A 13323-nucleotide genomic window follows, 5' to 3' on the forward strand; every position below is an offset into this window, starting at 1 on the left:
CAAATTAGCAACTCTCTGAAGTTCTTAAAACAAACCAAGGGACCGGAAATGAGATTTTCTGCCTTGAAAGTTTTACTGACTGGTGGTCCGATCTTCCGGTATGAAATAATGATCTCGAAGAATGTACGAAGAAGTGACGCGAAGGTGAAGGTCAACGCTTTTGTCCTATTTTGGGTAACGAAAATTTTACCGACTGATTCCGATTATGATCGTGATCATTAGTTCTCAGGTTGTCGTTTTCAGCTTTGAAGAGTCGAGAGGAGAGCAGCGTCTAAACAGCGTGTATCGACAAAAAACTTGTGGAGATTAGATGGATTGGAAGGTTTCTAGCGTTTGGCACCCTTTTTGCCATGGCTGATACTGCTGGGAGGTAAGCAATGCCATCACTGGTCTTCGGAGTTTTGGGTGGATGATAGTTTTTACTCTTTGTTTCTACGACTGGTAAGCTATTTGCGTGCTCTTCCCTTTGCGCGGTTTTGTTTCAGTATTTGTGCGCGTGACGTTTGATCCTTCCCTTTTTTGCCCTTTTGTTTTCAATCGTACAGGAAAGGGCGCTGAACTGACGGTGAATATGTCAGGAAACGTGAATACAGAGGGAAGCGCAATTGTTATAACATCGGGAAGTAGTGCGACGAAGACAGTTGGGTCACCCTCCAGTGATGGAGGGTGCGTAATGTTTGATCCTTCTCTTTTGTGCCCTTTTGTTTTCAATCGTACAGGAAAGGCGCTGAACTGACGGTGAATATGTCAGGAAAAGTGACTACAGAGGGAAGCGCAATTGTTATAACATCGGGAAGTAGTGCAACGAAGACGGTCGGATCACCCTCCAGTGATGGAGGGCGCGAAGACCGAACTTGGAAAGCGTACGTTTCGCAGATTGATTGCCCCATATCGTCTACGTTACTGGTGAACGGAGAGGACTTAAATATGGCATCAAGTCTCGGGTTTCTGTACGATTACTATGAAGTGGCCGAGGAATCGAATCAAGCACCCCCGTCGCCTCCACATCAAGGGTAAGTTACCAACACCAAGAACGCCATTTTGAGTTTGCTGAGAAAATTATGTCGAAGCGCGCATATTTCAACACTTACATATAGAAGTCTCATGAGCTTGTAAACAGTTTCTGTCACTGGCCCAGGGCAATTTCTGCTGTCTTTTGTTCCCTGCGGTGAATAAAAGTAAACTCGTTCTGCTAAACGCAAAATGAACTGTATTTGTCTTATTGAATATCACTTTTTTTAAAACCTCGATAACTATACACTTAATGTATGGTCCCGAGGGAACACAAAACTAACTAGTTTCCCGAGGGATCAGACATTAAGTGCTTTGTTATATATTTAGACTTTTCCTTCAACGGATTACGGTCACGTCGCCCACAAGTTAACTCGCCTACACCGAAGATAACTCGCCTACACGTTCGAAGTTAATTCGCCTACACATGAAGTTAACTCGCCTACACATTCGAAGTTACAGTTGATGAGGGGGATCATAAATTGTAGACACGGAATTCACAGACACGGATAATCTTGTACTTTCCGCCACAGGCTCGTCAGCATCAAACGTTGCGGTGGAACAAAAAGCACAGCGCCACTCGATGTTTCCAATCTGCACAGCAGCACGATGTGCCTGTTGCGATATACCTGTCGGTATAATACCGGTAAAAGGCTAAGCCACTTGTCAAATGTTAATCCGAAAATCCAGATTTTAAGATCTAAATCAGGATTTCCCAATCGAACGCACGAACGTTTGAGTAACAGTGTCATTTTGCCACGCACCTTGCATACATTTTCATGTCTCTCGCCTTGAGACATATAGTGGAATGTCATGAACCAGCCTGCGGGTCTCTTCCCAATCGCCGCACGATATTGTTAGTCGATGAAACAACAAACACGACAAGTCATTTCCTTCAAGTTTAATATGATACAACCAACTAACAATGTAAGTATACACAACTTACTTACCTTTTTACTTTAAAGATTTCTTAAATAGTATCCTACCCTTTCATACAATTTGGCATGAAATTCTTGCGAATCGACGAAAACCATCCGGCTGCGCAGTCAAAAGTGAACTGGTAAAGAATGATGTGAAATTAAATGCCGCTGACAGACGAAAACTCAAATCGGATATCCGATTGATGGTTCGTTTTTCTGCCTGATAGTTGTCAAGTATACTTCTTGTTTTTGCTTTATCTTATAACATCAACAGTAACTTGGCATGTGTAGGCGAGCTAACTTCAAACGTGTCTACAGGCGAGTTAACTTCGTTGTAGGGGAGTTAACCTGTGGGCGAGTTAACTTGTGGGCGACGCGACCGGTTACCCCTTCAACAATTGAAGCAAAACATCCAGAGATAACAACAACTGCGAAATTGTATCCCAGTTGGGATACATTTGAATTTGATTAGGGCACGTGACCAAGAATCAGCCAATCACAGTGCTCGTTTTGTTGATTGAAAGTCTAGGTATAGAACAATAATGATTGTTTGTATTCAACGTTAATCAACTTTCTGGAATATAATTATTTTTTTTCCAAGAGTGACGTCACGTCAAACATTTACATCACAGAATGATCAAGATCTTCACTAATATTTTTATTAATTTCAATTTTGGGTTAAGAAATAAAATTAAAGTCACTGTTAAAAGGTAAGCGAACATTTAATGTGAGTTTGATCATGATGAATGAATGATTTGCCAGTAATCTGAGACCTATGATACACGCAAAGTAATCCGAGATTTGCCAGGAGCCAAACATTGCAGGTCACAAGAAAGAAATGTACTATAGAAAGTTGTGTGTTCATTATGTTTTCAATACGTGTACATGTACATGTATTTCTTATCACCTTGGTTTCTATAATAGACTACATGTACAGATCAAGGACTGCATCTGAATACTTTTATTGATATTTTTTTCAGTTCTCCAGCTGGTCCTGGTCAGGGAAATTCATCGGCTGGAAGCAGCCACACACATGGCGGAAACAGTGATTCAGATTCAGGAAGTCCATCACAGTCGGAGGTAAGAGTTATATTTTAAAGTGTAAGAGTCATAAATGCAACTATAATTATGAGGGTAAATGGTACCGTGCATTGGAGGGATGATAAGCCAGTTGCTTGGCAACTGGTGGAAGGTTGGCAATTCAACAAGCTAATAAGTTAAGTGGTCGGTTTGATGTACAAAACTATTTATGCCTGAGTAGGAGTGAATGAAAATGGCTAAACAAAATTCAGGTAATTTTACAGTAGTGACTGTGCTAACCCCTCTTAGTGAGTTTGGGGTGGTGCTGGAGTTTTCCCAGAGAGATTCTCATGATTGCACTCACATTGGCTTGATTATTGGCCTATGCTTGGGGTTACTTTGTTCATTGTCGTTAACTCCTTTCTCCTCCTCCCCTTCCATTTTTTGATAGAAGTAATAGTCCACTGATTGCTTAGCATGGATACTAGTCTTCCTTCCCCTTCCCATTGAAATTGTTTTCTGGCTGATCTGCAAATTGTTAAGGTATCATCTCTCAAGCTCATCTGGCATCCAAGTTTTACCTATGAAAGGCATAGCACCTGTGAAGTTTGGATTCCTTGAAAGCATCTCCTACACGTATTTGTAGTTATGGTTGTGTTAAGAAGCCTGCCTCCACCAGTATGCTTCAAGTCTCATAAAATATCAGCCATCAGACTGTGTGAAATGTGGGAAAACTCTGGTTCCTTGCTCTGCAACTGAAACTCAGTATTGTCAGTGGATAACGCATCCAGCCGAAAAGAAGTACAAAGTTCTGTAATAGCACACTGTCATTGTTATGGTCAAACAGATGTTTAACAAACAATCATGATTCTTGTCACCCTTTTTTGTCCATTCTACATTCTGTTTTTGTATTGTAACTACTGTAACAGCTTTTTTTTTACCTGTGAAGTGGAAAATAAAGGTGTTAACCCATTCAGTCCTCGGGCGACCCACGACACCCCCCATTTGACAATTAAAATCGTCTGGTTTTAGACAATAAAATCTGTTCAGTCTCACTCCCAGGAGTCGATGGGTTAATAAAGCTCATAGCCCTCTAACATAATGTAACATAACTTTTTTTTTCAGTTTTCTTGGTAATAATAATTACTTCCATTTCATTTTCTGCAGCAAGCTACTCTTAGTTTTCTGCAGGCGGTTCAGCAGATTAAGAGTCCAAAGCATAGGTAAGATACAGTGTAACTCTGATCAGGAAACCCTTACATGTATGTGACTATTATAAAGAGTTTCGTTTGAAATGATTATTAGTGCCAAATAGTTTCTGTTTTTTTGCATAATTTCCTTTGTTCTTTACATAAGTTTCGCGGATTTAGATAATTCTTCATTTTCTGTGATCAAACCAACAGATATGTTTGCTCACACATAGCATAAGGAACAATGCATTCACTATCTTTTGTATTATCCTTTATTTCACACTACTATTTTAAGGAACATGTTTAAGAAACGTTTCAGTTTTAGTTAGTGTGTCGGGGTGTAAAGATCAAGACGTAATTAAGACTCAAAGTTTTCTCTACTTTTTGAATTCCCCAAGCAGACACAGAAATAAATTTAGTGGGCCCTTGTTTGTTACCTTATAATTGATTATTATATCAATATGTTAGTCTCTGCATTTCGCATTTAAAGATGATTATATTAGTCTTTAGCTACTTAAGTTTAGTTTTTTTGTTACTTTTTAGTTTTCGAAACTGCTTTACTTTGCTTCGCAACGCTATGTTACACCTTGTCAGTTTTGCTTCATCATTTCATTACTTCACACACCAATGTAAGAGTAAATGTATTTGTAACGTCTTGATGACACAACTTGCATTGTTGCACATCACTTAATAAACATTATTTTTATGGTAAAATCAAAGCATGTTGAGAATTCTGTCTAATTGAGAGGATCAGGAATTCATGTTTGTATCGTCCGGTGGGAAACGGTAGCTCAAGATTTCAACGTAAAGTTCTGCTCCCTCAGTGATCATTGATTAATTAATAAATTAATTAATTAAAGATAATTCATGATCATCATATGTTATTTACAGTACCCCCAGTGTTCAAAGTGAACATGGAACACACAACATCACTCCTAAGCAAGAGAAGATTACATCAACTGTTAAGGTGATGACAGCATAAAAAATAGCAGCATTGCCACTTGATTGATAAAGTCTCTGTTAATTTACATGTTGATTGTTAATGGGGCTAATTTTGATTTTACATTTCAGGCAATATCAGTAGGACAACAAATCAAAGTACAACCAAGGTACACATGTATACTGAAGCCCTCAAATTATTACTCTAAGACCTTTTTTACCTCTTATTGTTTTTGCTCTTATCCTTGTTCTTAGTCACATTCATGTTCTTGATGTTGTAAACCCTGTGACTTAACTCTGGGCAATAGTTTGTCTTTAATTTTTAACCCATTCACCCCTAAACCGGCCTAAACCGGCCATACTTATTGTTTTACTCTGTCTAATTACACCAGAGTATTATTTTACTCTGCCTAATGCCAGACTGTACTTGTCATTGGGAACCCCCAGGAGTCAATGGGTTAAGGCCCACTTCCACTGTCGACGCAATGTGATTGCTTGTCAGGGTGCAGGGCTGACATACATGTACAATGTAGTAGAGAGACTACTCACTTCCCACCAATGTGGCCTAGGTTCAATTCCCAGACTCGGCATCATAAATTATGGTGGTTGAGTTTGTTGGTTGTCTACTCTTCTCCAAGAGGTTTTTCTCCGGGTACTACGGTTTTCGCCTCTCCTCAAAAAAACCAACATTTGATTTGACTTGCATTTATTAGTTGATTTCAGTTTATAGTGTCCCAAATTAGTGCTCCAGTACTAGAAGACTAGACACTCAAATAAAGTTCCTTCCTTTTTTTAATTGTTTTGAAATTATTCATGCTATTATTGAACAGCTTTTTCCGATTGGCCAACATTTTTGTCATGCCAAATGATGCTGTTTCTCAAAAGAGAAACATTGCCATCAGCCTGACCATTGTGTGGTTTACTGGGTGGTTTTATCTTTACTTTATGAACTAGTGATTTAGACATTGAAAAATCAATGTTTTAGGGATGCAGAATTTGAAAGAGTTGCAGGGGTTCCTGTCTTGCAGAGCAGGGAGCAAAAGTTGTTTGCCACGGCAATCTGTTAATTGTTGTTCAAAACTATTTGACCTCAAATCAAAATATTATCATTTATAATTGTGACCCTCTTTGGGAAAACCAGGCTTAATGAAAATTGCGTTGAGCCGTTTTTCAGCGCAACGCATTTGGAAACGTTGAAATGCATTCAAAAACATTCTCAATGCATTCTGAAACGTTTGCAATGTTCCCCAACGGAAATAGAAAACGTTCCATACCATTGAAAAATCATTTCAAAACATTCAGAAAACGTTTACAAACGTTGATAAGCATCATTATTTTTTCGCTGCATTAGGATAAATCCAGTGTCAATGATGACTGATTGTCACGAGTAGAATTCGGCCGTGTCCTTCTACAACTTAGTAGAATTACATGTAGTAGAGAGCTTTTTAAAAAATTAACAATACCGAGAAAAATGAAGGGTTTGTGTTCGACGTTCACCACTGCGTACTAATAGAAAGACAAGGGTGGAAAGCTCGATTTCGGATCGCTCCACACCAAGCCGATTTTCACTGACAAATTCCCATCGTACTGGTTTCAAATCACGCACAAATCAAGCTGAAACTCACAAACAAATTCCCATCGCACAGGTTTCAAATCACGCACCAAGCAAGCTGAAACCCAGAGGTTTCCTTTCATGCCATTATATCTGAAATCTGTCCAAAACTCGAAGCGCTGGACCTCAAATAAAATTTAAAAAATCCAGCATTCGGAACTCCAAGGAAGCGTAGTTGGATTTTGGTGTGACGGCTTGCAGCCATCACGACGTTTGCTCTTCTGTGATTGGCTAATAAGAAATCATCATCCAATCAGAGAGGAGCACATGGCGTGACAGCCGCAAGCATGTATCTAAAAGCAATCTAAAGCCGGTATACGAAAATCCTACTACGCATCCTTGGAGCTCCCAATGCTGGAGTTTTCGATATTATTTGAGGTCGAGCGCTTCGAGTTTTGGACGGATTTCAAGCTGAATTAACTACGCTAATAGGTAGAATGGACAATGAAGACTCCAAAAACGAAGACCAAAGATCGAAGACCCATCCTGCGCGAACGCCAAATTATAAAATGTGACTGAATGATGCTGAACTTACCAAATTCAACTGAAAAATATTTGTTTAACTTAACCACTCGCCTGGAGTTTCTCGCGAGCTTTCTTGCCCCCTCGGCATCTTCACTGATGATAGAGAACTCTTTTACCATATTTATAGCAAAGAGCTCTCTTATGAACGCACCGCTTTGAATGTATCGTTACTTCGGCTTTGAAAACAACTTGAAATGCTACATTTCTTTGGATGAATATAATAATTTGTTGTATTTTACTTTGCAACTACAGTAGCTATGGATGCACTGAATTAATGCTGTTATTGTCATCTTTGATAAAATAAATCTACCTAAAATCGGGACTTTGTTTTCAAAATTTGGAAGTGGCGACGTATTGATTCTGAAGTCGCTCCAAAACGCGGTGTATTTCAATGTACGGACGTGCTGATGTTTATAATTACTAGGTCATAGTGGAAACGCCTTCGGGATTAAAATGTTTGGAAACGTTGCCAATGCATTGAAAAACGTTGGAAAATCATTATGAAACATTAAACAAAACTGCCAACGATCGATGGGAAACGTTGTAAGTGCATTATGAATCATTGGCAAACGTTGGAATGCATTGTAATGCATTCAAAATTTGTTGAAATGCATTCTAACGCAAATTTCATTAAGCCCGGTTTTCCCAAAGAGGGTCACAAATACAATGTATATGTAGACACAGAATAGTATTGGGATAAAATTATGAAATTATAAACAGAGAATGCATTCAAAATCAGGACCTGAAATAATGATTGGCAAAAAGTGTTGCCGGAATAATTTTTGGATGAAGCTTAATCCTAGTCATCTTCTCTTCTCGTCCTCAGTACCTCAAGTTGTAGCCATACAACTATTTCTGTTGGTCGCCCATCGTCATACCCAGCCGCAAACAAATCAAACTCTCAGCCTGCCCAAGTTAGTGATGTGTCTCCCCTTTCACTCAGCACCACTCCACCCGAAGTAAGTATCTGTTTCGGCCGCGACGAAATTAGATACGTCATAGCTACTTAATTAGGTTAATCACCATTAATAACATTAGTACGGCAAGCTTCCTCCCGAAGTCGACATCTGAGGCCATCGGGTATGTAAAATCTGTGGTTCGTTTTCTTTGAACTTTGTTCATATAACCTGATAAACTGTTTATAATCATAGGTTTCGAAAGACTCATCAATAAACAACAGAAAGTCCTTTGAAACGTGGCTATTTTATACCGTTAACGCTTCGGTCGAGGAAACAGTATCTACCCTTTGTTATTAATTTTTTGTTTATCTATTATATACCCACATTGGTTTTTAACCTTCAAATTGAAATTCCTGGTAGTAGGGTCTGCTTTGAATTAGAGCATCACCAGTCCTGGTAGAAACATGACTGAAAATGCAGTAACTATTAGAAAACAAAAAAAAAAACAAGAATCAACATGTTTTAAACCACAACACCCTGGTATAAAACTTTCTTGGTATTTGGGATGCCATATCCCTTTAACTTGGAAGTATCTTCTTTTTATTGTCCAGTGAGTTAATGTTCTGCAGTTGTTTACTTTCATTTTTTTTCTTACAGGCTTTTAACTTCTCTCCATACACTCAGTCGCTGAAATCCACTCCAACTGTGTTCTCTGCACAGGACAAGTATGTATTGTAGTGTTCAGGTATCTTATCCCCATGAGACCTGAGGAGTGTTTTATATGCATGGCGTGTTTATGAATTTACATGCTAGCTAGAGATTTAACAAGCGTCTGTAAGAGAGGACTACAAATATAACGAGTGTAAATATTTAGAGTGAACTTATTGATCAAGAAAAGTCGGACACTACATTGGTGATGATGAGACGAAGAGAACATTTACAAGAGTTTCCAGAACGTTTGGGAAAGCAACTTACTGATAAAGATACGAATTTCACACCTTTTGACCCAGACCTTGGTCTGACATTGGTGGGTCCTTACTTCAGGAAATACCTAGAAAGGTATAAAGTGTATGCAGTTGTGATGAACGTAATGGACAAGGCAAAAAATCGAGCGGTATTTTTAGATTACGCGGGACCAAAGGTGCAAGACATTTTCGACACACTGGACGATACGGGTAAAGACTTCAAAACCGCTGCAAAAGAGCTTCTAGAATATTTTGAACTGAAATGGCATCGTTTTGGATCGAAAAGAGCATAAGGCAGCGTTTGAAAGGTTGAAAGAAGTTCTGATCTCTGACACAGTCTTGACCTAGTTTGACCCCAGGGCAAAAATTGAGGTACATGTGGATGGCTATCCACCAGAAATTTCAGCCACTCTGGTACAATGTGGGCAGAGCGATGACCAGTGGCGAGTGGTGCAGTATGTGAGTAGGGCTCTATCGGATGGAGAGTGGAACTACATTTATTCCCAAATCAAGCTGGAAATGCTGGCAGCAGATTTTGGATGTAGAAAATTCCATTCCCTTTCTGAAGGAATGCGAAATTGATCTGTTTTCTTCTCGCCTGTCTGCCTAACTTCCCAAGTATGTGAGAGGGAGACTGGACCCAGAGGCCTTGCATGCAGATGCTCTGACAATGAACTGGGCACCCTTCAAGGGTTATGAGTTCCCACTTTCAATCTGATTTCAGCTGTATTGAACAAATTGACTCAGGACAAAGTGGACATCATAATTTTTTGGTTGCACCCCTCTGGCAAGCACAGCCTTGGTGGCCACTCCTCCTGAGCCTTCTGGTCAAGCAACCAGTCCTCATCCCAACCACCAGACATCTTTTAAAGGATCCATCAGACCCTCGAAGGGTTCACCCAGTGTTTACCAGACTACACCCAGCCATGTTTCACATCTCTTGAGACACAGTGCAGATCTTTTGATCCACAAAATCTTTGATAATGTTGGCATTATGTCTTGTTTATTTTTCTTACATGTATAAGCATTATCCCTTTTTTTCCGCTTTTAAGGTGGCTCCTTATGGTTATTCACATTCATTTGGCGCACACAAGTACCCACTATCCATGGAAATTTTTGCATTGCTCTTAAGCGCATCTCTCTCAAGTCTATCGAAATAGACTTCTAAAAGACTACTCTTCAGCCATCACTGTTAAATTAACAGGGTTTTACTAGAAATGATTACTCTCCAAAGATAGGTTGTTTACAATGTTTATTTTGCTTTTATTTTGATTTTCTTCCATTTTCTTAGGTGAAAATTTCCTAAACTTTGACATTACATGACATTTGTCCAGAGGAATCTTCTGAGGGCAAAAAAATAGGGATTACAAAGGTAGTTTCATCACTTTTAGCGAATTTGTGTTTTTTAGCTCCACTAAAAAATCGCCTTATAAAATCTCTTGGTGAATTGGCAGACGGAAAGCGTAAACAGTAATTACCACTCTCCAAAATTTGAAGAGATTTCACCGAAGAAAACTGGAGATACATGTGTATTTCGTGGTAAAGTTTCGCATTTCCCCCGCACAACACATGTCACAGAATTGGAATTTGCCAAGATTGCCATTTGAGCTTGCGTGAAATTCCCAACCACGTGCACACGCTCGCATACCTCTGCTTGAGATCTCGTGTTTTCCTGAGCGAAGAAATCGATGGAATTTGGTCGAGAGCTGAACCTCCAGATCTTCACAAAAAGGGACAAAGTTTGGAGCAGTATCTTCTTCGCTTACAAATATGGGAATCCCCCTTTGGTGGTTTGTGCTTGTTTTCCGTATTGTTCACGACTCCAAGGACGTCTATGTCCCTTGATTGACAGTTGTTAGAATCAGATAAGGTGTTCAGAAGAACAGTGGGAAATGATTTTTTTTAACTTGACCTTTTGTTGGACTCCAAAGAATTTTCAGCCTTCTTACAGATAGGTAAACATTCAAAAATGTGAAGGAATAATTATGTGAATTTTGTAGTTGAAAATGACATTCCCGGGGTCATCAGTAAGGAGGAATTGATAGAAGCAATGAGGAACGACAAAGAGCTGCATAAGATTATCCTGACTGTGCATCCAGAAGAAGAAGGTAGACCCCAAGGATATGGATGTGAAACCTTATACCTGTGTTTTTGACGAGTTATCCGTGGTCGATGGGTGTGTCCTTCAACGGTGAAAGGATTGTAGTGCTATGACTATGGCGAGAAACTATTGGGAGAATCACTTATGAGGGGCGCCAAGGCATCGTTGATGCAATTGCTGCGGGCCCACGTTTGGTTTCTAGGAGTGGACAAAATGGTAGAAAAGCAAGTCGGAAAATGCCTAGCTTGTCAAGCCAACACTCCTTGCCACACCAGAGAGCCCCTCCTAATGTCGAATTTGCCAAAAGACCCATGAGAGAAAGTCAGTTGGAAAATATCATTATCAGAGATTATATGCATGTTTGTAAAGTCAGCATTCATTAAGTGGTTTAATTCATTAATTTTTGTTCGTAACAATTTGACTGTTCTTTTTTCTAGATATGCATTCATTCTAGAGGCACCCACTTCCATCATTCAAAGACGAGGCGATGACACTCTCACATATCTCAATAAAGGTTTGTGTACGGCTGTAGGTCATGTGTACTTGCTTTTCATGTACTTTACTTAGCTTTGCTCATCATTTATTAACAATACATTTAAGCTCTGTTTAATAAACAAGGAGGAGTGTTTTATATGGTTTAAAGCTTGTGCAGATGCATTTTATTGGTGTTTTGATGATAGGCTGTTACATGTGTGTTTAGGTTCATTAATTTTTAATGTGTTTTACATCTTTATGGGTACATGTACATGTATGTTGTATTCTGTTTGCTCCATTGTAAACAGCTTAGACCTAGATGCTGCAGTGTTTTAGGATGCCTCGTTCTTAAGCTTAAATTCAAAAGAATATTTAACCTTGGACAAGGCAACAAGGGCTCAGATTCAAGAAAACAAAAGTATTTTTAAATAGTGGCCATTTTGGAGTGAGGCGTATGGCCCGTCAGCTGACCATGCTGTATGCCCATAGGGTATAAACACCAACTGAGTGCACTTGCTCCTGGTTGGGAACTAAGAGCACTTTTTTTTTGGTCAGAACTGGCCGACCAGACCTGTTAGTCTGCAAAGATAATGCGACAATTTGAAGGAACACTTGCATGATAATCCCCCACATTCTTCTGGAGGAGTGTTATATCCTCAAAGTGTGTTAAGTTGAAGGTGTGGTAGTTAGTCATTCCAAATGCCCGGTCTGGCTGGTCGGTTGTGTCAAGTAGAAAGTGTCCTAAGTTAAAATAATTATGTTTAGCTGTATTATAAGCAAGTCTGAGATGGTTGTATAGTCCATTTTATGTGTGGCTCAGCTATTGATCTGCTATTGATTCCATAAGTTTAATTAAAAACGATTTAAAACATTAATTTCTTACAAATAAGAAAGGTGCAGTCGCAGTCATGGTCGGTCATGTAAAAGGTGAACAAGTAGGTGTTTTCAGATAAGCTTCAGTTCTTTTTGTTAGCAAGTAACCATTTCCTCTGTCTTTTTTATGCTTCAGGTCAATTTTATGCCATTAGCTTTGAAGGAAATGTTGATCCTCCCTCATCAGATGGGGAAATTCAAAGAGTGAAGGTACACGTATGAAGAAATTTGTGTCAAATTTTTAAGCTCATACACCCAGAGTTTAGGCCAGAAATAATAGTGAGTCATTTTCATACATTTTTATTCACAACATTTTACAGAATCATTCTGTATAACATGCTGGCAGCAGAATGATATAAATTATGACAAGCTACATGTAAAGTTGCATTCATGTATTTTGTACTGTTTTGGCATGCTTGATCCTGATTGCAATAGACCTTTTTTGCAGATACGGCGTCCATTTTGATTTTTATTGTTTTGAAAGACATGGGATGCTCAGGGGACAAATTAATGTGTATTTGCTCCCTGGGCGTCCCATAATAGCTGTTCGAAACAATAGAAATCAAAATGGCCGCCGTATCGGTAAAAAGGTCTATTGCCTTCTTTGTTGCAGCCCACCTTGGCTTTGTCTCTTTAGTGTTGCTGTTCTTGTGGGTAAACTTCCGTTCAGTTTATAGTAATCTAAATTTTTTGGCAAGTCAAGCAAGTAGACTAGTTCTGTTTTATTCTTGAACTGAATAATCCAACAGATGTTTAGGTTTCATAAACGTGTACCTTAAAGAGTTTTAAGGTGT

At 39.1% G+C, this 13323-nt stretch overlaps 1 protein-coding gene across 1 annotated transcript in view; it reads left to right on the forward strand.

Annotated features, from left to right (window-relative positions):
• Nucleotides 1-229: 229 nt before the first annotated feature.
• Nucleotides 230-13323, forward strand: part of LOC138014965 (grainyhead-like protein 1 homolog) — a 24810-nt gene continuing 11716 nt past the window's right edge. The window contains exons 1-10 of the mRNA XM_068861860.1: nucleotides 230-370; nucleotides 720-1013; nucleotides 2912-3011; nucleotides 4119-4174; nucleotides 5033-5108; nucleotides 5213-5250; nucleotides 8044-8176; nucleotides 8774-8841; nucleotides 11620-11696; nucleotides 12666-12739. Of these exons, the coding sequence (XP_068717961.1) occupies nucleotides 351-370; nucleotides 720-1013; nucleotides 2912-3011; nucleotides 4119-4174; nucleotides 5033-5108; nucleotides 5213-5250; nucleotides 8044-8176; nucleotides 8774-8841; nucleotides 11620-11696; nucleotides 12666-12739 (936 nt within the window). The 5' untranslated portion in view covers nucleotides 230-350. The remainder of the gene's footprint in view (nucleotides 371-719; nucleotides 1014-2911; nucleotides 3012-4118; nucleotides 4175-5032; nucleotides 5109-5212; nucleotides 5251-8043; nucleotides 8177-8773; nucleotides 8842-11619; nucleotides 11697-12665; nucleotides 12740-13323) is intronic.

The sequence above is a fragment of the Montipora capricornis genome, chromosome 9 (assembly GCF_036669925.1).
Source record: "Montipora capricornis isolate CH-2021 chromosome 9, ASM3666992v2, whole genome shotgun sequence".
Taxonomy (NCBI): Eukaryota; Metazoa; Cnidaria; class Anthozoa; order Scleractinia; family Acroporidae; genus Montipora; species Montipora capricornis.